The sequence below is a fragment of the Nerophis lumbriciformis genome, linkage group LG01, assembly GCF_033978685.3.
Source record: "Nerophis lumbriciformis linkage group LG01, RoL_Nlum_v2.1, whole genome shotgun sequence".
Lineage (NCBI taxonomy): Eukaryota > Metazoa > Chordata > Actinopteri > Syngnathiformes > Syngnathidae > Nerophis > Nerophis lumbriciformis.
Genome location: NC_084548.2, coordinates 75,906,121 through 75,933,601, shown reverse-complemented (window position 1 = coordinate 75,933,601; position 27,481 = coordinate 75,906,121). Strand labels below are relative to the sequence as shown.

Genomic DNA, 27,481 nt, shown 5'->3' with positions numbered 1-27,481 from the left:
ATAACTCTCTCTCTCTCTCTCTGTCTCTGCCCCTCCCTCACCAATGCTGCTGTTTGTTTTGTTTTTAACCCCTTCTTAACCCTGAACGCGCATTGAAAATACACGCAACCCTAACTCAAAATGCCGGACATTTGAGGCATTTAAGAAACTCCGCCCTGACAGCTCCGCAAAAGAGGACATGTCCGGTGAAAAGAGGACGTATGGTCAGTCTATCGTAAAATCTTTATTAAGTGTAGCAGCAATATTTGAAGTCACATTTCAACACTGAGTGTCAAAAGGAGGTAACAAGTGTCAACATTAAGACATCAAAAATAATAAAGTTCACTTTGCGGAAGTCAGACATCTCCATGTACACAAACACGGAGCACATACTGCAACATTCATCAGTGACGTGCGGTGAGGTTGATGGCTGGTGAGGCACTGACTTCATCACAGTCACATTTACAAACATATGAACCCTAAAGAGTATCTTATTCACCATTTGATTGGCAGCAGTTAACGGGTTATGTTTAAAAGCTCATACCAGCATTCTTCCCTGCTTGGCACTCAGCATCAAGGCTTGGAATTGGGGGTTAAATCACCAACAATTATTCCCGGGCGCGGCGCCGCTGCTGCCCACTGCTCCCCTCACCTCCCAGGGGGTGATCAAGGGGATGGGTCAAATGCAGAGGACAAATTTCACCACACCTAGTGTGTGTGTGACAATCATTGCTACTTTAACTTAACTTTAACTTTACACATACAAACTGTAGCACACAGAAAAGCACATTTAATAAAAAAAACCTTATTATGGTCTTACCTTTACTTATAAATGAAGTCCATGCGCCGCTCCTTCTGAACAAAAGCATCGATAACTTGTTTATAGAAGTCTTCCTTATCTTTCTTCAGTTTTAAAAGTCTCTCTGTTTCCATGGAGATCTTCCTTGAATTATTACCTCCTGCTTCCATTGAAAGTCCAGTTTAGAAAACTGTTTTATTTTAGATATGTAATCCTCCATGTTAAAAGTCCAGTCGAGAGGAAAAAAATAAACGATCGCTGCTAACTGTTGCTGCTTGTTGTCACACGAGTAGTCGCAAGAATGATCCCTAGGATCACTAGCGCCCTCTACCACCATGAGGCGGGATTACTGCGAGCCTCACCCAGTGCGTCTTCGCAGCAGTTTTGTGATCGCTCAGCACAAGAAATACGTTACACACATACAGTTGTTGACAAAATACACTGTACATTATATACCTCAGCTAACTAAACTATGGAAATGTATAATATAATTCATATAGCAATACGGTCTCACTGCACAGCAGGCCAGCAGTTAGCCCAGTCATTGCGCAATCCATGGTGAGGCTCAACTGGCTGCTGCCTCACCGCACCGTCTCTTCTCAGTATTTGAACGGCAAATGTGAAAATTCAGCGATTTTGAATAAAAATAATCTAAAACTGGTGAAGTTAACTCTATAGTATAATCACTGGATACATATAACAATTTAATTATTATTTTTTCTTTCCATGATGGCACTTGAGGCGCCGCCTCACCTGCCTCAACTGACTGCACGTCACTGACATTCATAATGGATGTTGTTGTTTTTTTTGGCACTTTAGCCATGTTCAACTGAGCAGCCAGGACATAGAAAATGCTGTTTTTTTTTAGTTCATTTGTATTCATTTTTACTCATTTCTTTCAGAAAACCTTTTCACCTCATCATGATGGAGTATTGTTTGTAGAATTTTGAGGACAAAATGGAGTTATTCCATTTTGTACTAAGGCCGCAGCACTTTACTACATCACCATGAGACTCATTTCCTGTTCTACGGTTATCATCACCCTGACATTATAGCTCCTCCTTCCGTGGTGACGCCCCCCCCAAACACAGCACGCACACAAAAGCCAAACACAACTTTAGATGCACAATAAAAGTGCGTCAGTCATGAAGGTTGGAAAGGTTCCTCCGCACTTCTTCAGACATGACCTTGGATCTGACACCTGACACCAGGTCTTCTTCACCCTCCTCTACGTGTTCTTCTAGTTGAGCCAGGAGAAACTGAAAGTGGGTCGCCGGGCCTCGCCGAGGCTGAGCGAGGAGGACGAGGCGGCGAGGGGAACACCTTCCTTCTGGGGCAGAAGAGCAGGTCAGTGTTTCCACACACAGTTTATTAGTATTCCTTTGTTAGTCACTGCACTTGCACCATGCCACCACTAATAATAATAATAACAATAGATTTTATTTGTAAAAGCACTTTACATTGAGAAAACAACCTCTAAGTGCTAAGTGCATTTAAAAAAAACAAAAAACAACGACGCTAGAACCACAAATAGCTGCACCCAACAAATAAAATAATTAGTAAAAAATAAAATAAAAACTAGAACAGCCTAATAGCTAGAACTAGCACACATGTGTCTAAAAAAAGGCTTTAAAAAAAAAAAGAAAAGAAAAAAAAAAAGGCCTTTTTTTAAAAGCATTCACAGTCTGTGGTGCCCTCAGGTGGTCAGGGAGAGCGTTTTAACCACTAGGCTGTGGTTAAAACACAGAAGACCTTTTCAATTCAGAAAACTTCAAATGCATGTTGCAATGGCAACAAACTGTCCATCCATCCATTTTCTACCGCTTGTCCCTTTCGGGGTGGCGGAGAGTGCTGGAGCCTATCTCAGCTGCATTCGGGCGGAAGGCGGCGTACACCCTGGACAAGTCGCCACCTCATCGCAGGGCCAACACAGATAGACAGACAACATTCACACACTAGGGACCATTTAGTGTTGCCAATCAACCTATCCCCAGGTGCATGTCTTTGGAGGTGGGAGGGGCCTATCCCCAGGTGCATGTCTTTGGAGGTGGGAGGGGCCTATCCCCAGGTGCATGTCTTTGGAGGTGGGAGGGGCCTATCCCCAGGTGCATGTCTTTGGAGGTGGGAGGGGCCTATCCCCAGGTGCATGTCTTTGGAGGTGGGAGGGGCCTATCCCCAGGTGCATGTCTTTGGAGGTGGGAGGGGCCTATCCCCAGGTGCATGTCTTTGGAGGTGGGAGGGGCCTATCCCCAGGTGCATGTCTTTGGAGGTGGGAGGGGCCTATCCCCAGGTGCATGTCTTTGGAGGTGGGAGGGGCCTATTCCTAGGTGCATGTCTTTGGAGGTGGGAGGGGCCTATCCCCAGGTGCATGTCTTTGGAGGTGGGAGGGGCCTATCCCCAGGTGTATGTCTTTGGAGGTGGGAGGGGCCTATCCCCAGGTGCATGTCTTTGGAGGTGGGAGGGGCCTATCCCCAGGTGCATGTCTTTGGAGGTGGGAGGGGCCTATCCCCAGGTGCATGTCTTTGGAGGTGGGAGGGGCCTATCCCCAGGTGCATGTCTTTGGAGGTGGGAGGGGCCTATCCCCAGGTGCATGTCTTTGGAGGTGGGAGGGGCCTATTCCTAGGTGCATGTCTTTGGAGGTGGGAGGGGCCTATCCCCAGGTGCATGTCTTTGGAGGTGGGAGGGGCCTATCCCCAGGTGTATGTCTTTGGAGGTGGGAGGGGCCTATCCCCAGGTGCATGTCTTTGGAGGTGGGAGGGGCCTATCCCCAGGTGCATGTCTTTGGAGGTGGGAGGGGCCTATTCCTAGGTGCATGTCTTTGGAGGTGGGAGGGGCCTATCCCCAGGTGCATGTCTTTGGAGGTGGGAGGGGCCTATTCCCAGGTGCATGTCTTTGGAGGTGGGAGGGGCCTATTCCTAGGTGCATGTCTTTGGAGGTGGGAGGGGCCTATTCCTAGGTGCATGTCTTTGGAGGTGGGAGGGGCCTATTCCTAGGTGCATGTCTTTGGAGGTGGGAGGGGCCTATTCCCAGGTGCATGTCTTTGGAGGTGGGAGGGGCCTATCCCCAGGTGCATGTCTTTGGAGGTGGGAGGGGCCTATTCCTAGGTGCATGTCTTTGGAGGTGGGAGGGGCCTATCCCCAGGTGCATGTCTTTGGAGGTGGGAGGGGCCTATCCCCAGGTGCATGTCTTTGGAGGTGGGAGGGGCCTATTCCTAGGTGCATGCGTTTGGAGGTAGGAGGGGCCTATCCCCAGGTGCATGTCTTTGGAGGTGGGAGGGGCCTATTCCCAAGTGCATGTCTTTGGAGGTGGGAGGGGCCTATCCCCAAGTGCATGTCTTTGGAGGTGGGAGGAGCCTATCCCCAGGTGCATGTCTTTGGAGGTGGGAGGGGCCTATTCCTAGGTGCATGCGTTTGGAGGTGGGAGGGGCCTATTCCTAGGTGCATGTCTTTGGAGGTGGGAGGGGCCTATCCCCAGATGCATGTCTTTGGAGGTGGGAGGGGCCTATCCCCAGATGCATGTCTTTGGAGGTGGGAGGGGCCTATTCCTAGGTGCATGTCTTTGGAGGTGGGAGGGGCCTATTCCTAGGTGCATGTCTTTGGAGGTGGGAGGGGCCTATTCCTAGGTGCATGTCTTTGGAGGTGGGAGGGGCCTATCCCCAGGTGCATGTCTTTGGAGGTGGGAGGGGCCTATCCCCAGGTGCATGTCTTTGGAGGTGGGAGGGGCCTATTCCTAGGTGCATGCGTTTGGAGGTGGGAGGGGCCTATTCCTAGGTGCATGTCTTTGGAGGTGGGAGGGGCCTATCCCCAGATGCATGTCTTTGGAGGTGGGAGGGGCCTATTCCTAGGTGCATGTCTTTGGAGGTGGGAGGGGCCTATACCCCGCCTTCCGCCCGATTGCAGCTGAGATGGGCTACGGCACCCCCCGCAACCCCAATAGGGACAAGCGGTAGAAAATGGATGGATGGATGGATATTTGAACTTATTAAAAGAGTCATTCATGTATTAAAACGTAAAATACATACATGTCTTGGTAAATGTTTTATTAATTGATGTAATGTAGAATGATATAATAATGTGTGAAGATTACAATATGAGTGTTGATGAAGTTAAGCTGGAAATCAAACAAGAATAAGAAATAATTCCACTTCACAAATACTGGCAACATCACACATGCATGAGTGCTCTGATAACAAACACAAGCGGCTATAAAAAGAGTCTTAGTTGTGTTAGAAAGAGTCTTAGTTGTGTTAAAAAGAGTCTTAGTTGTGTTAGAAAGTCTTAGTTGTGTTAAAAAGAGTCTTAGTTGTGTTAAAAAGAGTCTTAGTTGTGTTAGAAAGAGTCTTAGTTGTGTTAAAAAGAGTCTTAGTTGTGTTAGAAAGAGTCTTAGTTGTGTTAAAAAGAGTCTTAGTTGTGTTAAAAAGAGTCTTAGTTGTGTTAAAAAGAGTCTTAGTTGTGTTAGAAAGAGTCTTAGTTGTGTTAAAAAGAGTCTTAGTTGTGTTAGAAAGTCTTAGTTGTGTTAAAAAGAGTCTTAGTTGTGTTAAAAAGAGTCTTAGTTGTGTTAGAAAGAGTCTTAGTTGTGTTAAAAAGAGTCTTAGTTGTGTTAAAAAGAGTCTTAGTTGTGTTAAAAAGAGTCTTAGTTGTGTTAAAAAGAGTCTTAGTTGTGTTAAAAAGAGTCTTAGTTGTGTTAGAAAGAGTCTTAGTTGTGTTAGAAAGAGTCTTAGTTGTGTTAGAAAGAGTCTTAGTTGTGTTAGAAAGAGTCTTAGTTGTGTTAGAAAGAGTCTTAGTTGTGTTAAAAAGAGTCTTAGTTGTGTTAGAAAGAGTCTTAGTTGTGTTAGAAAGAGTCTTAGTTGTGTTAGAAAGAGTCTTAGTTGTGTTAAAAAGAGTCTTAGTTGTGTTAGAAAGAGTCTTAGTTGTGTTAGAAAGAGTCTTAGTTGTGTTAAAAAGAGTCTTAGTTGTGTTAAAAAGAGTCTTAGTTGTGTTAAAAAGAGTCTTAGTTGTGTTAGAAAGAGTCTTAGTTGTGTTAGAAAGAGTCTTAGTTGTGTTAAAAAGAGTCTTAGTTGTGTTAAAAAGAGTCTTAGTTGTGTTAAAAAGAGTCTTAGTTGTGTTAAAAAGAGTCTTAGTTGTGTTAAAAAGAGTCTTAGTTGTGTTAAAAAGAGTCTTAGTTGTGTTAAAAAGAGTCTTAGTTGTGTTAAAAAGAGTCTTAGTTGTGTTAAAAGGTTATTTGGGCTCATTTCAAGTCTTTGCTTATTGTGACGGCGAGCGTGAATCAGCGTGGTGTTTTGTTTTCTCTTCAAAATAAAAGCGTGTACCTGAGGTGAGAGCGACAGTGAGGTCTCCCTGCGGGTGTTGCGTGTTGTTTACGTGCAAATGAAGCAGCCCACGTAGCAGCAGAACTTCTGCAGGAGCAGCAGGAAGGCCAGAAGGTAGAAGAGCACAGTGACAGCCTGCAGGGACATGGACCATGGACCATGAGCCAGGAGCACACACATGGAGACATACATACAGACACTATTTCTCAGACTGTAAGGCGCACTTAAAATCCTTACATTTTCTCAAAAAATCAACGGTGCACCTTATAACCCTGTGCACCTAATGACGGAGTAATTCTGGTCATGCTTACCGACCTCGATGCTATTTTATTTGGTACATGGTGTAATAATAAGTGTCACCAGTAGATGGCAGTCACACATAAGAGATACATGTAGACTGCAATATGATGGCAGTCACACATAAGAGATTTGTGTAGACTGCAATATGATGGCAGTCACACATAAGAGATACGTGTAGACTGCAATATGATGGCAGTCACACATAAGAGATACGTGTAGGCTGTAAGACGATGCCAGTAAACAACACCAAAACTTTAAATGTTCCATTGAAAATGAAGAACATTACACACGGCACTCGAAAATCCGTCAAAATATTTTAGTATGACTTTGAAGCCGCATCGCTTGAGGGATTGTCGGCCATTACGGCTACCATAGTCAGACGTACTGTGCTTCAACATTCAGTATTACCATGGTGTGTGTATAAGGACCGCAAAATGGCACCCATTAGCAGACATATTATCTGGTGTTTTGTTTCACAATATTATTCAAAAGCAATTTTTATTACTTGCTGATCTGTATTTGGGATCTGCATAAATCCTGAAAATTTGCGCGCATCCGCCTTTTTAGTCCGTGCCGACCCCGTAGTCGATAATCTTCTTCTTTTTGACATTCATCCTCCACTGTTGCCATTTCTAATATAAAGTAGTGTAAAGTTCTTACTTATATCTGTCAGTAAACTCACCATGAAAGCACTAAAACATACCGGTGTAGTGAGTTGACATTATTCACCCAAGGAACTTTTAGTTATTGGAGAGTTCCGGTGGGACGGTTTTTCACGGGACACATTCCGGGCGTTGTTGTTGCACTAGTGAGCCGCGGATGAGGAGATGCTGCTCCGTTATTGATTGAAGTAAAGTGTGAATGTCATTAAAACAGTTAGCGCCATCTTTTGACACTTCTTACACTCCCCCCAAAGATGACGGGGAGAAGACAATGTCAAAGTGGAGGCACGTAAATAAAACGGTGCATCCTGAAGCGACTGTCAGAAAGTGAGTTGAAGATGATGTGTAAAACATCCTCTATGTAATATTTTGAGCAAAGAAGCACCATCACATGTTATGTAGACCACAAGGAAGTCTTTTACATTTAGAAAATAATCATAATTAAAGCTGCAAGCAGCATTGGTCGGGCCCGCGTATTTGGCAGGTGCTAGTCCTAAGTGTCCCAATACTTTTGTCAACTTTTAGTCCCAAGTGTCCCAATACTTTTGGCCAGTGTAAGTGTCCCAATACTTGTGTCCAGTGGTAGTCCTAAGTGTCCCAATACTTTAGTCTACTTTTAGTGCGAAGTATCCCAATACTTGTGTCCAGTGGTAGTCCTAAGTGTCCCAATACTTTAGTCTACTTTTAGTGCGAAGTGTCCCAATACTTTTGTCCAGTATTCGTCGTAAGTGTCCCAATACTTTTGTCCAGTTTTAGTCCTAAGTGTCCCAATACTTTTGTCCAGTGGTAATCCGAAGTGTCCCAATACTTATGTCAAGTTGTAGTCAAGTGTCCCAATACTTTTGTCAAGTTTTAGTCCCAAGTGGCCCAATACTTTTGTCAAGTTGTAGTCCTAAGTGTCCCAATACTTTTGTCCAGTTTTAGTCCCAAGTGGCCCAATACTTATGTCAAGTTGTAGTCCTAAGTGTCCCAATACTTTAGTCAATTTCTGGTCCTAAGTGTCCCAAAACTTTTGTCAAGTTTTAGTCCTAAGTGTCCCAATACTTTTGTCCAGTGGTAGTCACAAGTGTCCCAATACTTTTGTCAAGTTGTAGTCCCAAGTGTCCCAATACTTTTGTCCAGTTTGCGTCCTAAGTGTCCCAATACTTTTGTCCAGTGGTAGTCATAAGTGTCCCAATACTTTTGTCTACTTTTAGTCCGAAGTGTCCCAATACTTTTGTCTACTTTTAGTCCGAAGTGTCCCAATACTTTTGTCTACTTTTAGTCCGAAGTGTCCCAATACTTTTGTCAAGTGATAGTCCCAAGTGGCCCAATACTTTTGTCCAGTGTAAGTGTCCCAATACTTGTGTCCAGTGGTAGTCCTAAGTGTCCCAATACTTTAGTCTACTTTTAGTGCGAAGTGTCCCAATACTTTTGTCCAGTATTCGTCGTAAGTGTCCCAATACTTTTGTCCAGTTTTAGTCCTAAGTGTCCCAATACTTTTGTCCAGTGGTAATCCGAAGTGTCCCAATACTTATGTCAAGTTGTAGTCAAGTGTCCCAATACTTTTGTCAAGTTTTAGTCCCAAGTGGCCCAATACTTTTGTCAAGTTGTAGTCCTAAGTGTCCCAATACTTTTGTCCAGTTTTAGTCCCAAGTGGCCCAATACTTATGTCAAGTTGTAGTCCTAAGTGTCCCAATACTTTAGTCAATTTCTGGTCCTAAGTGTCCCAAAACTTTTGTCAAGTTTTAGTCCTAAGTGTCCCAATACTTTTGTCCAGTGGTAGTCACAAGTGTCCCAATACTTTTGTCAAGTTGTAGTCCCAAGTGTCCCAATACTTTTGTCCAGTTTGCGTCCTAAGTGTCCCAATACTTTTGTCCAGTGGTAGTCATAAGTGTCCCAATACTTTTGTCTACTTTTAGTCCGAAGTGTCCCAATACTTTTGTCTACTTTTAGTCCGAAGTGTCCCAATACTTTTGTCTACTTTTAGTCCGAAGTGTCCCAATACTTTTGTCAAGTGATAGTCCCAAGTGGCCCAATACTTTTGTCCAGTGTAAGTGTCCCAATACTTGTGTCCAGTGGTAGTCCTAAGTGTCCCAATACTTTAGTCTACTTTTAGTGCGAAGTGTCCCAATACTTTTGTCCAGTATTCGTCGTAAGTGTCCCAATACTTTTGTCCAGTTTTAGTCCTAAGTGTCCCAATACTTTTGTCAAGTTGTAGTCCTAAGTGTCCCAATACTTTTGTCCAGTTTTAGTCCCAAGTGGCCCAATACTTATGTCAAGTTGTAGTCCTAAGTGTCCCAATACTTTAGTCAATTTCTGGTCCTAAGTGTCCCAAAACCTTTGTCAAGTTTTAGTCCTAAGTGTCCCAATACTTTTGTCCAGTGGTAGTCACAAGTGTCCCAATACTTTTGTCAAGTTGTAGTCCCAAGTGTCCCAATACTTTTGTCCAGTGGTAGTCATAAGTGTCCCAATACTTTTGTCTACTTTTAGTCCGTAGTGTCCCAATACGTTTGTCTACTTTTAGTCCGAAGTGTCCCAATACTTTTGTCTACTTTTAGTCCGAAGTGTCCCAATACTTTTGTCTACTTTTAGTCCGAAGTGTCCCAATACTTTTGTCTACTTTTAGTCCGAAGTGTCCCAATACTTTTGTCTACTTTTAGTGCGAAGTGTCCCAATACTTTTGTCCAGTATTCGTCGTAAGTGTCCCAATACTTTTGTCCAGTTTTAGTCCTAAGTGTCCCAATACTTTTGTCCAGTGGTAATCCGAAGTGTCCCAATACTTATGTCAAGTTGTAGTCAAGTGTCCCAATACTTTTGTCAAGTTTTAGTCCCAAGTGGCCCAATACTTTTGTCAAGTTGTAGTCCTAAGTGTCCCAATACTTTTGTCCAGTTTTAGTCCCAAGTGGCCCAATACTTATGTCAAGTTGTAGTCCTAAGTGTCCCAATACTTTAGTCAATTTCTGGTCCTAAGTGTCCCAAAACTTTTGTCAAGTTTTAGTCCTAAGTGTCCCAATACTTTTGTCCAGTGGTAGTCACAAGTGTCCCAATACTTTTGTCAAGTTGTAGTCCCAAGTGTCCCAATACCTTTGTCCAGTTTGCGTCCTAAGTGTCCCAATACTTTTGTCCAGTATTCGTCGTAAGTGTCCCAATACTTTTGTCCAGTTTTAGTCCTAAGTGTCCCAATACTTTTGTCCAGTGGTAATCCGAAGTGTCCCAATACTTATGTCAAGTTGTAGTCAAGTGTCCCAATACTTTTGTCAAGTTTTAGTCCCAAGTGGCCCAATACTTTTGTCAAGTTGTAGTCCTAAGTGTCCCAATACTTTTGTCCAGTTTTAGTCCCAAGTGGCCCAATACTTTTGTCAAGTTGTAGTCCTAAGTGTCCCAAAACTTTTGTCAAGTTTTAGTCCTAAGTGTCCCAATACTTTTGTTCAGTGGTAGTCCTAAGTGTCCCAAAACCTTTGTCAAGTTTTAGTCCTAAGTGTCCCAATACTTTTGTTCAGTGGTAGTCACAAGTGTCCCAATACTTTTGTCAAGTTGTAGTCCCAAGTGTCCCAATACTTTTGTCCAGTTTGCGTCCTAAGTGTCCCAATACTTTTGTCCAGTGGTAGTCATAAGTGTCCCAATACTTTTGTCTACTTTTAGTCCGAAGTGTCCCAATACTTTTGTCTACTTTTAGTCCAAAGTGTCCCAATACTTTTGTCTACTTTTAGTGCGAAGTGTCCCAATACTTTTGTCCAGTATTCGTCGTAAGTGTCCTAATACTTTTGTCCAGTTTTAGTCCTAAGTGTCCCAATACTTTTGTCCAGTGGTAATCCGAAGTGTCCCAATACTTATGTCAAGTTGTAGTCAAGTGTCCCAATACTTTTGTCAAGTTTTAGTCCCAAGTGGCCCAATACTTTTGTCAAGTTGTAGTCCTAAGTGTCCCAATACTTTTGTCCAGTTTTAGTCCCAAGTGGCCCAATACTTATGTCAAGTTGTAGTCCTAAGTGTCCCAATACTTTAGTCAATTTCTGGTCCTAAGTATCCCAAAACTTTTGTCAAGTTTTAGTCCTAAGTGTCCCAATACTTTTGTCCAGTGGTAGTCACAAGTGTCCCAATACTTTTGTCAAGTTGTAGTCCCAAGTGTCCCAATACTTTTGTCCAGTTTGTGTCCTAAGTGTCCCAATACTTTTGTCCAGTGGTAATCATAAGTGTCCCAATACTTTTGTCTACTTTTAGTCCGAAGTGTCCCAATAATTTTGTCTACTTTTAGTCCGAATTGTCCCAATACTTTTGTTCAGTGGTGTTACTAAGTGTCCCAATACTTTTGTCTACTTTTAGTCCAAAGTGTCCCAATACTTTTGTCAAGTGATAGTCCCAAGTGGCCCAATACTTTTGTCCAGTGTAAGTGTCCCAATACTTGTGTCCAGTGGTAGTCCTAAGTGTCCCAATACTTTAGTCTACTTTTAGTGCGAAGTGTCCCAATACTTTTGTCCAGTATTCGTCGTAAGTGTCCCAATACTTTTGTCCAGTTTTAGTCCTAAGTGTCCCAATACTTTTGTCCAGTGGTAATCCGAAGTGTCCCAATACTTATGTCAAGTTGTAGTCAAGTGTCCCAATACTTTTGTCAAGTTTTAGTCCCAAGTGGCCCAATACTTTTGTCAAGTTGTAGTCCTAAGTGTCCCAATACTTTTGTCCAGTTTTAGTCCCAAGTGGCCCAATACTTATGTCAAGTTGTAGTCCTAAGTGTCCCAATACTTTAGTCAATTTCTGGTCCTAAGTGTCCCAAAACTTTTGTCAAGTTTTAGTCCTAAGTGTCCCAATACTTTTGTCCAGTGGTAGTCACAAGTGTCCCAATACTTTTGTCAAGTTGTAGTCCCAAGTGTCCCAATACTTTTGTCCAGTTTGCGTCCTAAGTGTCCCAATACTTTTGTCCAGTGGTAGTCATAAGTGTCCCAATACTTTTGTCTACTTTTAGTCCGAAGTGTCCCAATACTTTTGTCTACTTTTAGTCCGAAGTGTCCCAATACTTTTGTCTACTTTTAGTCCGAAGTGTCCCAATACTTTTGTCAAGTGATAGTCCCAAGTGGCCCAATACTTTTGTCCAGTGTAAGTGCCCCAATACTTTTGTCCAGTGGTAGTCATAAGTGTCCCAATACTTTTGTCTACTTTTAGTCCGAAGTGTCCCAATACTTTTGTGTACTTTTAGTCCGAAGTGTCCCATTACCTTTGTCTACTTTTAGTCCGAAGTGTCCCAATACTTTTGTCAAGTGATAGTCCCAAGTGGCCCAATACTTTTGTCAAGTTGTAGTCCCAAGTGTCCCAATACTTTTGTCCAGTTTGCGTCCTAAGTGTCCCAATACTTTTGTCCAGTGGTAGTCCTAAGTGTCCCAATACTTTAGTCAATTTCTGGTCCTAAGTGTCCCAAAACTTTTGTCAAGTTTTAGTCCTAAGTGTCCCAATACTTTTGTCCAGTGGTAGTCACAAGTGTCCCAATACTTTTGTCAAGTTGTAGTCCCAAGTGTCCCAATACTTTTGTCCAGTTTGCGTCCTAAGTGTCCCAATACTTTTGTCCAGTGGTAGTCATAAGTGTCCCAATACTTTTGTCTACTTTTAGTCCGAAGTGTCCCAATACTTTTGTCTACTTTTAGTCCGAAGTGTACCAATACTTTTGTCTACTTTTAGTCCGAAGTGTCCCAATACTTTTGTCAAGTGATAGTCCCAAGTGGCCCAATACTTTTGTCCAGTGTAAGTGTCCCAATACTTTTGTCCAGTGGTAGTCATAAGTGTCCCAATACTTTTGTCTACTTTTAGTCCGAAGTGTCCCAATACTTTTGTCAAGTGATAGTCCCAAGTGGCCCAATACTTTTGTCCAGTGTAAGTGTCCCAATACTTTTGTCCAGTGGTAGTCATAAGTGTCCCAATACTTTTGTCTACTTTTAGTCCGAAGTGTCCCAAGACTTTTGTCTAGTGTACCTACCTTGTCTGCATTGTGTGGGCACGCTGGTGCTTCCTGCTTTTAAGCAGCCATCTTAAAAAAACAGCAGCGCATCAGCATCAGCGCAGCGGGTCTTTGAAGGGTCATAAAATCAAAACCGGAGCAGGTATTAAAACGCTGTTCTGTTATTTTATACACAAGGGTTTAATCTCTCTCCTGTGTTAGTTTGTAGGCGAAACGACAAACGCGCTCAGAGGAGATCGTTTTTGAAGGAAGGTGACCGGTTTTTACAAAAAATCTGTTTTGAAGGGGGAATAGCAAACTTCCTGTTGATTTTTGCTGGGGGTTGTCAATTTATGAAATGTAGGTCTAAGTGAGACCTACATAAAGGTTTTTGTTTCCCAGTGGGAGTTACAGGCAGTTTTGTCAGTTTTTTTATCCGAGGAGCAGTTTTTTGTGCGTTTCATTAAAAAATTGCGCTAGAGCACAATTTTGAGATTTGGGGTTAGGTTTTTTTATTAGATCGCAATTTTTGCCAGTCCTGATGTGTGTGTTCAGTTCGGTGAGTTTTGAAGCATGTTAAGAGGGTCAAATTACAGCTCAAAGAGGCAAAAGTGACTGTTTTTAGTACTTTTTTGTCTTGAAGGGGGAATTGCCAACTTCCTGTTGATTTTAGCCCAAGAATATACAATTATGAAAACTAGGTCTAAGTCAGACCTACATAGATAATTTTGTTTCATGTCTTTCCGACCTTCCTAGTGGAAGTTACAGGCAGTCTAGTTTCTTTTTTCCTAGGGGGCGCTAGAGCGCAATTTTGAGTTTTGGGGTTCGTTTTTTTTATTAAAAGACAATTTTCGCAGGTCCTGATGTGTGGGTCAAATATGGTGAGTTTTGAAGCATGTTAAGAGGGTCAAATTAGTGCTCAAAGAGGCGGCCGGTATAATAATAATAATTAAAGCTGCAAGCAGCGATGGACGGGACCGACTTTGAGGGCTCATAAAATCCAAACCGGAGCAGTAATTAAAACTCTTTGGTCAACTTTTAATCAGAAGGGTTCAATCTCTCTCCTGTGCTAGTTTGAAGCCAACACGACAAACGCGCTCAGAGGAGATAATGTTTGAAAAAAGGTGACCGGTTTTTACAAAACTTTTCTTTTGAAGGGGGAATTGCAAACGTCCTGTTGATTTTTGCTGGGGGTTGTCAATATATGAAATGTATATAGAGGTTTTTGTTTCATGTCTCTAAGACATTCCTACTGGAAGTTACAGGCAGTTTTGTCTGAGTTTTCCTCCTAGGAGCAGTTGTGTCTGTGTTTTCTTCCTAGGGCGCGCTAGAGTGCAATTTTGAGTTTTGGAGTTGGGTTTTTTATTAGATCGCAGTTTTTGCCAGCCCTGATGTGTGTGTCCAGTTTGGTGAGTTTTGAAGCATGTTAAGAGGGTCAAATTAACAGCTCAAAGAGGCAAAAGTGACTGTTTTTATTAAAATGTTGTTTTGAAGGGGGAATTGCCAACTTCCAGTTGATTTTTGCTGAAGGATGTCAATGTGTGAAATCTAGGTCTAAGTCAGACCTACATAGAGGTTTTTGTTTCATGTCTCTACGACATTCCTACCGGAAGTTATAAGCTGTTTTGTCTGTGTTTTTTCCTAGGGGGCGCTAGAGCGCAATTTTGAGTTTTGGGGTTTGTTTTTTTTATTAGATGGCAATTTTCACCAGTCCTGATGTGTGTGTCAAATATGGTGAGTTTTGAAGCATGTTAAGGGGGTCAAATTACAGCTCAAAGAGGCAAAAGTGACTGTTTTTAGTACTTTTTTGTCTTGAAGGGGGAATTGCCAACTTCCTGTTGATTTCTGCCCAAGGATGTACAATTATGAAATCTAGGTCTAAGTCAGACCTACATAGAGAATTTTGTTTCATGTCTTTCCGACCTTCCTAGTGGGAGTTACAGGCAGTCTAGTTTTTTTTTTTCCTAGGGGGCGCTAGAGCGCAATTTTGAGTTTTGGGGTTCGTTTTTTTTATTAAAAGACAATTTTCGCAGGTCTTGATGTGTGGGTCAAATATGGTGAGTTTTGAAGCATGTTTATTGTGGGTGCGGAAGAATAATAAAGAATAAATAAAACCTTAGAATAACAATAGGTCCTTATGTCCCATTGCATAAGAACTCCCTTCGGGAGTCCTTTTGCAATGGGCCATTGCGGGCCCTAATAATAAAAAACCTTAGAATAACAATAGGTCCTTATGTCCCATTGCATAAGGACTCCCTGTGGGAGTCCTTTTGCAATGGGCCATTGCGGGCCCTAATAATAAAAAACCTTAGAATAACAATAGGTCCTTATGTCCCATTGCATAAGGACTCCCTGTGGGAGTCCTTTTGCAATGGGCCATTGCGGGCCCTAATAATAAAACCTTAGAATAACAATAGGTCCTTATGTCTCATTGCATAAGGACTCCCTTCGGGAGTCCTTTTGCAATGGGCCATTGCGGGCCCTAATTAAAGCTACAAGCAGCGATGGACGGGACCGACTTTAACGGCACATAAAATCCAAACCGGAGCAGTAATTAAAACTCTTTGGTCAACTTTTAATCAGAAGGGTTCAATCTCTCTCCTGTGCTAGTTTGAAGCCGACACGACAAACGCGCTCAGAGGAGATAATGTTTGAAAAAAGGTGACCGGTTTTTACAAAACTTTTTGTTTTGAAGGGGGAATTGCAAATTTCCTGTTGATTTTTGCTGGGGGTTGTCAATATATGAAATGTATATAGAGGGTTTTGTTTCATGTCTCTAAGACATTCCTACTGGAAGTTACAGGCAGTTTTGTCTTGAGTTTTCTTCCTAGGAGCAGTTGTGTCTGTGTTTTCTTCCTAGGGCGCGCTAGAGTGCAATTTTGAGTTTTGGAGTTGGGTTTTTTATTAGATCGCAGTTTTTGCCAGCCCTGATGTGTGTGTCCAGTTTGGTGAGTTTTGAAGCATGTTGAGAGGGTCAAATTAACAGCTCAAAGAGGCAAAAGTGACTGTTTTTATTAAAATGTTGTTTTGAAGGGGGAATTGCCAACTTCCAGTTAATTTTTGCTGAAGGATGTCAATGTGTGAAATCTAGGTCTAAGTCAGACCTACATAGAGGTTTTTGTTTCATGTCTCTACGACATTCCTATCGGAAGTTATAAGCTGTTTTGTCTGTGTTTTTTCCTAGGGGGCGCTAGAGCGCAATTTTGAGTTTTGGGGTTTGTTTTTTTTATTAAAAGACAATTTTCGCAGGTCCTGATGTGTGTGTCAAATATGGTGAGTTTTGAAGCATGTTAAGTGGGTCAAATTAGAGCTCAAAGAGGCGGCCGGTATAATAATAATAATTAAAGCTGCAAGCAGCGATGGACGGGACCGACTTTGACGGCACATAAAATCCAAACCGGAGCAGTAATTACAACTCTTTCGTCAACTTTGAATCAGAAGGGTTCAATCTCTCTCCTGTGCTAGTTTGAAGCCGACACGACAAACGCGCTCAGAGGAGATAATGTTTGAAAAAAGGTGACCGGTTTTTACAAAACTTTTTGTTTTGAAGGGGGAATTGCAAACTTCCTGTTGATTTTTGCTGGGGATGTCAATATATGAAATGTAGGTCTAAGTGAGACCTACATAGAGGTTTTTGTTTCATGTCTCTCCGACCTTCCCAGTGGGAGTTACAGGCAGTTTTGTCAGTTTTTTCATCCGAGGAGCAGTTTTTTGTGCGTTTCATTAAAAAATTGCGCTAGAGCACAATTTTGAGATTTGGGGTTAGGTTTTTTTATTAGATCGCAATTTTTGCCAGTCCTGATGTGTGTGTTCAGTTCGGTGAGTTTTGAAGCATGTTAAGGGGGTCAAATTACAGCTCAAAGAGGCAAAAGTGACTGTTTTGAGTACTTTTTTGTCTTGAAGGGGGAATTGCCAACTTCCTGTTGATTTCTGCCCAAGGATGTACGATTATGAAATCTCGGTCTAAGTCAGACCTACATAGATCATTTTGTTTCATGTCTTTCCGACCTTCCTAGTGGGAGTTACAGGCAGTCTAGTGTTTTTTTTCCTAGGGGGCGCTAGAGCGCAATTTTGAGTTTTGGGGTTCGGTTTTTTTTTATTAAAAGACAATTTTCGCAGGTCCTGATGTGTGGGTCAAATATGGTGAGTTTTGAAGCATGTTAAGTGGGTCAAATTAGTGCTCAAAGAGGCGGCCGGTATAATAATAATAATTAAAGCTGCAAGCAGCGATGGACGGGACCGACTTTGACGGCACATAAAATCCAAACTGGAGCAGTAATTAAAACTCTTTGGTCAACTTTGAATCAGAAGGGTTCAATCTCTCTCCTGTGCTAGTTTGAAGCCGACACGACAAACGCGCTCAGAGGAGATAATGTTTGAAAAAAGGTGACCGGTTTTTACAAAACTTTTTGTTTTGAAGGGGGAATTGCAAACTTCCTGTTGATTTTCGCTGGGCGTTGTCAATATATGAAATGTATATAGAGGTTTTTGTTTCATGTCTCTAAGACATTCCTACTGGAAGTTACAGGCAGTTTTGTCTGAGTTTTCCTCCTAGGAGCAGTTGTGTCTGTGTTTTCTTTCTAGGGCGCGCTAGAGTGCAATTTTGAGTTTTGGAGTTGGGTTTTTTATTAGATCGCAGTTTTTGCCAGCTCTGATGTGTGTGTCCAGTTTGGTGAGTTTTGAAGCATGTTAAGAGGGTCAAATTAACAGCTCAAAGAGGCAAAAGTGACTGTTTTTATTAAAATGTTGTTTTGAAGGGGGAATTGCCAACTTCCAGTTGATTTTTGCTGAAGGATGTCAATGTGTGTAATCTAGGTCTAAGTCAGACCTACATAGAGGTTTTTGTTTCATGTCTCTACGACAAAACTTTTTGTTTTGAAGGGGGAATTGCAAACTTCCTGTTGATTTTCGCTGGGGATTGTCAATATATGAAATGTAGGTCTAAGTGAGACCTACATAGAGGTTTTTATTTCATTTCTCTAAGATATTCTTACTGGAAATTGCAGGCAGTTTTGTCTTGAGTTTTCTTCCTAGGAGCAGTTGTGTCTGTGTTTTCTTCTTAGGGGGCGCTAGAGCGCAATTTTGAGTTTTGGGGTTGGGTTTTTTTTTATGAGAGCGCAATTGTTGCCAGTCCTGATGTGTGTGTCCAGTTTGGTGAGTTTTGAAGCATGGTAAGAAGGTCAAATTACAGCTCAAAGAGGCAAAAGTGACTGTTTTAACTAAACTTTTGTTTTGAAGGGGGAATTGAAAAATTCTTGTTGATTTTTGCTGAAAGATGTTAGTGTCTAAGTGAGACCTACATAGAGGTTTTTGTTTCATGTCTCTACGACATTCCTACCGGAAGTTATAAGCTGTTTTGTCTGTGTTTTTTCCTAGGGGGCGCTAGAGCGCAATTTTGAGTTTTGGGGGGGTTTTTTTTATTAGATGGCAATTTTCGCCAGTCCTGATGTGTGTGTCAAATATGGTGAGTTTTGAAGCATGTTAAGGGGGTCAAATTACAGCTCAAAGAGGCGGTGTAATAATAATAATCAATTAAAGCTGCAAGCAGCATTGGTCGGGCCCGCGTATTTGGCAGGTGCTAGTCCTAAGTGTCCCAATACTTTTGTCTACTTTTAGTCTGAAGTGTCCCAAGACTTTTGTCTAGTGTACCTACCTTGTCTGCATTGTGTGGGCACGTTGGTGCTTGCTGCTTTTGAGCAGCCATCTTAAAAAAACAGCACCGCAGGAGCAACAGTGCAGCGGGTCTTTGAAGGGTCATAAAATCAAAACCGGAGCAGGTATCACAACTCTTTCACCAACTTTTAATCAGAAGGGTTCAATCTCTCTCCTGAGTAAGTTTGAAGCCGAAACAACAAACGCGCTCAGAGGAGATAATGTTTGAAGAAAGGTGACGGGTTTATAAAAAAATTATGTTTTGAAGGGGAAATTGCAAAATTCCTGTTGATTTTTGCTGAGGGTTGTCAATCTATGAAATGTAGGTCTAAGTGAGACCTACATAGAGGTTTTTGTTTCATGTCTTTCCGACTTTCCCAGTGGGAGTTACAGGCAGTTTCGTCATTTTTTTCTTCCGAGGAGCAGTTTTTTCTCCGTTTTATTCAAAAATTGCTCTAGAGCGCAATTTTTGAATTTGGGGTTAGGTTTTTTTATTAGATCACAGTTTTTGCCAGTCCTGATGTGTGCGTTCAGTTTGGTGAGTTTTGAAGCATGTTAAGAGAGGCAAAAGTGACTGTTTTTACTCAAATTTAGTGTTGAAGGGGGAATAGCAAACTTCCTGTAGATTTTTGGCCGAGGAAATAAATTAATAAAATTTAAGTCTAAGTGAGACCTACATAGAGGTCTCTACGACATTCGTACTGGGAGTTAGAAAAAGTTTACTTTGTAGGGGGCGCTAGAGCGCAATTTTGAGTTTTGGGGTTTGGTATTTTTAGGGCCCGCAATGGCCCATTGCAAAAGGACTCCCACAGGGAGTCCTTATGCAATGGGACATAAGGACCTATTGAATTTCTAAGGTTTTATTATTATTATTATTCTTTATTATTGTTCCGCAGCTTTGCGCACTACTTTGACCCCCTTAACATGCTTCAAAACTCACCAAATTTGACGCACACATAAATAAACTCGAACAAAACTTTGGGGTTTGGTATTTTTACCAAAGAGTTTTGTTCGAGTTTATTTATGTGTGCGTCAAATTTGGTGAGTTTTGAAGCATGTTAAGGGGGTCAAAGTAGTGCGCAAAGCTGCGGAACAATAATAAAGAATAATAATAATAATAAAACCTTAGAAATTCAATAGGTCCTTATGTCCCATTGCATAAGGACTCCCTGTGGGAGTCCTTATGCAATGGGCCATGCGGGCCCTAATAATATGACTCCTTTAATGCGCCTAATGCGGTGCACCTTTTCTATGAAAATAGACCTGACTAGACGCGCTCATCGGCAGTGCGCCTTATAATCCGGTGCGCCCTATGGTCCGGAAAATACGGTGCTTCTTTCATCTATTGGAGAAGTTGAGGTGTGAGCGAGGAGGAAGACGTAGAAAGACACTTTGAGTGCACGAGTGCAGACAGCAGTGCACTCAACAAATGGTGAGTGATGGACACTTACCCTCCTTCAGGCCGCGTTTTGCCCTACTTGTGAAAAGTGCAAGTGGAGATGAACGAGGAAGGAGTGATGGTGAGTGTGCTAACGAGCCTCTTCTAATAACGCATTCTTCGGCAGGAAGTGGGCGTGGCCACGTCAGCATGTGGGCGGCACGAGCAGGGGACACTGACCTGCAGGGAATCGAAGGAGGCCACGCCCTCTTCCTCGTCACACGCCTCCACTTTGTGAAGCCTGTTGGTCTGTTGGGCGTCCTCTTCCTCCTCCTCCTCTTCCTCTTCCTCCTCCTCCTCTTCCGCCATCAGCTTCTCCTTCTCCAGTCTTAATGTTTGGTCTGCGCCTTCATCGGGAGGACACACCCACCCTTGAGCGTCCCCCTTGTCGTCTTCGCCCACCTCCGCGCTCTGTTGGCATTCGGATGGTGGGAGGAGCTGAGGGCAAAGTGGGCGGGGCTGCACATCCCCCGTGACCTCCTCCGCATCGCCGCTCCCAGGAAGGGGCTTCATCCCGGACCGGTACCAGCCAGGGTACAACAAAATGTCCCCTGGTCCCGCCTCCTTCCGGCCCTCCGTCCAATCACCTGCCTCGGACACAGCCCCGCCCTCCTCGCGCTGATAAGGGAAGAAAGGTGAGGGCCCGAGAACATGCATGTGCGGACGGCGCAGGGGTCAAAGGTTATACGTCATACAGTGGAACCTCCAGGACTGAAGTGGACAAACCTTGACCTAAAAACTTGAACATCATACGGGACGTCACCTTAGACTTCCAGCGTATTTGGTGATGACGAGGGATCGATCAGTATCGGACCATTTTCCTGAAAAAGTACGTGCTGTTTATGTAACGCTATTTGACAGGCGGCTAATTATGTTAGATCCACTATGGACTGGACTCACACTATTATGTTAGATCCACTATGGACTGGACTCACACTATTATGTTAGATCCACTATGGACTGGACTCACACTATTATGTTAGATCCACTATGGACTGGACTCACACTATTATGTTAGATCCACTATGGACTGGACTCACACTATTATGTTAGATCCACTATGGACTGGACTCTCACTATTATGTTAGATCCACTATGGACTGGACTCTCACACTATTATGTTAGATCCACTATGGACTGGACTCTTACTATTATGTTAGATCCACTATGGACTGGACTCTCACACTATTATGTTAGATCCACTATGGACTGGACTCTCACTATTATGTTAGATCCACTATGGACTGGACTCTCACTATTATGTTAGATCCACTATGGACTGGACTCTCACTATTATGTTAGATCCACTATGGACTGGACTCTTACTATTATGTTAGATCCACTATGGACTGGACTCTCACTATTATGTTAGATCCACTATGGACTGGACTCTCACACTATTATGTTAGATCCACTATGGACTGGACTCTCACACTATTATGTTAGATCCACTATGGACTGGACTCTCACACTATTATGTTAGATCCACTATGGACTGGACTCTTACTATTATGTTAGATCCACTATGGACTGGACTCTCACTATTATGTTAGATCCACTATGGACTGGACTCTCACACTATTATGTTAGATCCACTATGGACTGGACTCTCACACTATTATGTTAGATCCACTATGGACTGGACTCTCACTATTATGTTTGATCCACTATGGACTGGACTCTCACACTATTATGTTAGATCCATTATGGACTGGACTCTCACTATTATGTTAGATCCACTATGGACTGGACTCTCACTATTATGTTAGATCCACTATGGACTGGACTCTCACTATTATGTTAGATCCACTATGGACTGGACTCTCACTATTATGTTAGATCCACTATGGACTGGACTCTCACTATTATGTTAGATCCACTATGGACTGGACTCTCACTATTATGTTAGATCCACTAAGGACTGGACTCTCACACTATTATGTTAGATCCACTATGGACTGGACTCTCACTATTATGTTAGATCCACTATGGACTGGACTCTCACACTATTATGTTAGATCCACTATGGACTGGACTCTCACTATTATGTTAGATCCACTATGGACTGGACTCTCACACTATTATGTTAGATCCACTATGGACTGGACTCTCACTATTATGTTGGATCCACTATGGACTGGACTCTCACTATTATGTTAGATCCACTATGGACTGGACTCTCACACTATTATGTTAGATCCACTATGGACTGGACTCTCACTATTATGTTGGATCCACTATGGACTGGACTCTCACTATTATGTTAGATCCACTATGGACTGGACTCTCACACTATTATGTTAGATCCACTATGGACTGGACTCTCACTATTATGTTAGATCCACTATGGACTGGACTCTCACTATTATGTTAGATCCACTATGGACTGGACTCTCACTATCATGTTAGAACCACTATGGACTGGACTCTCACTATTATGTTAGATCCACTATGGACTGGACTCTCACACTATTATGTTAGATCCACTATGGACTGGACTCTCACTATTATGTTAGATCCACTATGGACTGGACTCTCACACTATTATGTTAGATCCACTATGGACTGGACTCTCACACTATTATGTTAGATCCACTATGGACTGGACTCTCACTATTATGTTAGATCCACTATGGACTGGACTCTCACACTATTATGTTAGATCCACTATGGACTGGACTCTCACTATTATGTTAGATCCACTATGGACTGGACTCTCACTATTATGTTAGATCCACTATGGACTGGACTCTCTCACTATTATGTTAGATCCACTATGGACTGGACTCTCACTATTATGTGAGATCCACTATGGACTGGACTCACACTATTATGTTAGATCCACTATGGACTGGACTCTCACTATTATGTTAGATCCACTATGGACTGGACTCTCACTATTATGTTAGATCCACTATGGACTGGACTCTCACTATTATGTTAGATCCACTATGGACTGGACTCTCACTATTATGTTAGATCCACTATGGACTGGACTCTCACTATTATGTTAGATCCACTATGGACTGGACTCTCACTATTATGTTAGATCCACTATGGACTGGACTCTCACTATTATGTTAGATCCACTATGGACTGGACTCTCACACTATTATGTTAGATCCACTATGGACTGGACTCTCACTATTATGTTAGATCCACTATGGACTGGACTCTCACTATTATGTTAGATCCACTATGGACTGGACTCTCACACTATTATGTTAGATCCACTATGGACTGGACTCTCACACTATTATGTTAGATCCACTATGGACTGGACTCTCACACTATTATGTTAGATCCACTATGGACTGGACTCTTACTATTATGTTAGATCCACTATGGACTGGACTCTCACTATTATGTTAGATCCACTATGGACTGGACTCTCACACTATTATGTTAGATCCACTATGGACTGGACTCTCACACTATTATGTTAGATCCACTATGGACTGGACTCTCACTATTATGTTTGATCCACTATGGACTGGACTCTCACACTATTATGTTAGATCCATTATGGACTGGACTCTCACTATTATGTTAGATCCACTATGGACTGGACTCTCACTATTATGTTAGATCCACTATGGACTGGACTCTCACTATTATGTTAGATCCACTATGGACTGGACTCTTACTATTATGTTAGATCCACTATGGACTGGACTCTCACTATTATGTTAGATCCACTATGGACTGGACTCTCACACTATTATGTTAGATCCACTATGGACTGGACTCTCACACTATTATGTTAGATCCACTATGGACTGGACTCTCACACTATTATGTTAGATCCACTATGGACTGGACTCTTACTATTATGTTAGATCCACTATGGACTGGACTCTCACTATTATGTTAGATCCACTATGGACTGGACTCTCACACTATTATGTTAGATCCACTATGGACTGGACTCTCACACTATTATGTTAGATCCACTATGGACTGGACTCTCACTATTATGTTTGATCCACTATGGACTGGACTCTCACACTATTATGTTAGATCCATTATGGACTGGACTCTCACTATTATGTTAGATCCACTATGGACTGGACTCTCACTATTATGTTAGATCCACTATGGACTGGACTCTCACTATTATGTTAGATCCACTATGGACTGGACTCTCACTATTATGTTAGATCCACTATGGACTGGACTCTCACTATTATGTTAGATCCACTAAGGACTGGACTCTCACACTATTATGTTAGATCCACTATGGACTGGACTCTCACTATTATGTTAGATCCACTATGGACTGGACTCTCACACTATTATGTTAGATCCACTATGGACTGGACTCTCACTATTATGTTAGATCCACTATGGACTGGACTCTCACACTATTATGTTAGATCCACTATGGACTGGACTCTCACTATTATGTTGGATCCACTATGGACTGGACTCTCACTATTATGTTAGATCCACTATGGACTGGACTCTCACACTATTATGTTAGATCCACTATGGACTGGACTCTCACTATTATGTTGGATCCACTATGGACTGGACTCTCACTATTATGTTAGATCCACTATGGACTGGACTCTCACACTATTATGTTAGATCCACTATGGACTGGACTCTCACTATTATGTTAGATCCACTATGGACTGGACTCTCACTATTATGTTAGATCCACTATGGACTGGACTCTCACTATCATGTTAGAACCACTATGGACTGGACTCTCACTATTATGTTAGATCCACTATGGACTGGACTCTCACACTATTATGTTAGATCCACTATGGACTGGACTCTCACTATTATGTTAGATCCACTATGGACTGGACTCTCACACTATTATGTTAGATCCACTATGGACTGGACTCTCACACTATTATGTTAGATCCACTATGGACTGGACTCTCACTATTATGTTAGATCCACTATGGACTGGACTCTCACACTATTATGTTAGATCCACTATGGACTGGACTCTCACTATTATGTTAGATCCACTATGGACTGGACTCTCACTATTATGTTAGATCCACTATGGACTGGACTCTCTCACTATTATGTTAGATCCACTATGGACTGGACTCTCACTATTATGTGAGATCCACTATGGACTGGACTCACACTATTATGTTAGATCCACTATGGACTGGACTCTCACTATTATGTTAGATCCACTATGGACTGGACTCTCACTATTATGTTAGATCCACTATGGACTGGACTCTCACTATTATGTTAGATCCACTATGGACTGGACTCTCACTATTATGTTAGATCCACTATGGACTGGACTCTCACTATTATGTTAGATCCACTATGGACTGGACTCTCACTATTATGTTAGATCCACTATGGACTGGACTCTCACTATTATGTTAGATCCACTATGGACTGGACTCTCACTATTATGTGAGATCCACTATGGACTGGACTCACACTATTATGTTAGATCCACTATGGACTGGACTCTCACTATTATGTTAGATCCACTATGGACTGGACTCTCACTATTATGTTAGATCCACTATGGACTGGACTCTCACTATTATGTTAGATCCACTATGGACTGGACTCTCACTATTATGTTAGATCCACTATGGACTGGACTCTCACTATTATGTTAGATCCACTATGGACTGGACTCTCACTATTATGTTAGATCCACTATGGACTGGACTCTCACTATTATGTTAGATCCACTAAGGACTGGACTCTCACACTATTATGTTAGATCCACTATGGACTGGACTCTCACTATTATGTTAGATCCACTATGGACTGGACTCTCACACTATTATGTTAGATCCACTATGGACTGGACTCTCACTATTATGTTAGATCCACTATGGACTGGACTCTCACACTATTATGTTAGATCCACTATGGACTGGACTCTCACTATTATGTTGGATCCACTATGGACTGGACTCTCACTATTATGTTAGATCCACTATGGACTGGACTCTCACACTATTATGTTAGATCCACTATGGACTGGACTCTCACTATTATGTTGGATCCACTATGGACTGGACTCTCACTATTATGTTAGATCCACTATGGACTGGACTCTCACACTATTATGTTAGATCCACTATGGACTGGACTCTCACTATTATGTTAGATCCACTATGGACTGGACTCTCACTATTATGTTAGATCCACTATGGACTGGACTCTCACTATCATGTTAGAACCACTATGGACTGGACTCTCACTATTATGTTAGATCCACTATGGACTGGACTCTCACACTATTATGTTAGATCCACTATGGACTGGACTCTCACTATTATGTTAGATCCACTATGGACTGGACTCTCACACTATTATGTTAGATCCACTATGGACTGGACTCTCACACTATTATGTTAGATCCACTATGGACTGGACTCTCACACTATTATGTTAGATCCACTATGGACTGGACTCTCACTATTATGTTAGATCCACTATGGACTGGACTCTCACACTATTATGTTAGATCCACTATGGACTGGACTCTCACACTATTATGTTAGATCCACTATGGACTGGACCCTCACTATTATGTTAGATCCACTATGGACTGGACTCTCACACTATTATGTTAGATCCACTATGGACTGGACTCTCACTATTATGTTAGATCCACTATGGACTGGACTCTCACTATTATGTTAGATCCACTATGGACTGGACTCTCTCACTATTATGTTAGATCCACTATGGACTGGACTCTCACTATTATGTGAGATCCACTATGGACTGGACTCACACTATTATGTTAGATCCACTATGGACTGGACTCTCACTATTATGTTAGATCCACTATGGACTGGACTCTCACACTATTATGTTAGATCCACTATGGACTGGACTCTCACACTATTATGTTAGATCCATTATGGACTGGACTCTCACACTATTATGTTAGATCCACTATGGACTGGACTCTCACTATTATGTTAGATCCACTATGGACTGGACTCTCACTATTATGTTAGATCCACTATGGACTGGACTCTCACTATTATGTTAGATCCACTATGGACTGGACTCACAAAAAAATGTGGGTTCGGTACGTACCTCGGTTTAGAGGTCACGGTTCGGTTCATTTTCGGTACAGTAAGAAAACAACAAAATATAAATTTTTGGGTTATTTATTTACCAAAATCTTCCACCACAAATATTGTTCTTAGTGTAATATTTGATGTGAAGTAATGGGAACCTTGCATAGGTCAATAATTCATAATAACATTGATTTTGATTCAATATTATTGTTGGAATAATTGTTTGTAAGTTATCACAAAAGAAACGTTGTATTATGAATGCTGTCTTTCGAGGCCTGACAAGAGGAAGAAGGCTCGTGAAACGCCACTGTGATTTCAACACGGACAGATGGCAGGATCTGCTCAACTTCCAGAGGAACTCTCTTTGAAGTGTTAAACGAACTCTCTCTGAAGTATTT

The 27,481-nt window shown here is 42.1% G+C and overlaps 1 protein-coding gene across 5 annotated transcripts in view; it reads right to left on the bottom strand.

The window, feature by feature from the left end:
* Window positions 1-1,067: 1,067 nt before the first annotated feature.
* The window catches only part of trim101 (tripartite motif containing 101), a 69,021-nt gene continuing 42,607 nt past the window's right edge, over window positions 1,068-27,481 (bottom strand). For 3 of the 5 annotated variants that reach the window (XM_061925935.2, XM_061925956.2, XM_061925942.2), the window contains 3 exons: window positions 20,221-20,658; window positions 6,087-6,221; window positions 1,068-2,108 (listed from right to left, as the gene is read on the bottom strand). In XM_061925935.2, coding sequence (XP_061781919.1) covers window positions 6,135-6,221; window positions 20,221-20,658 — 525 coding nt within the window. In that variant the 3' untranslated portion in view covers window positions 1,068-2,108; window positions 6,087-6,134. The remainder of the gene's footprint in view (window positions 2,109-6,086; window positions 6,222-20,220; window positions 20,659-27,481) is intronic. The other 2 variants (XM_061925949.2, XM_061925965.2) reach the window with 2 other exon arrangements.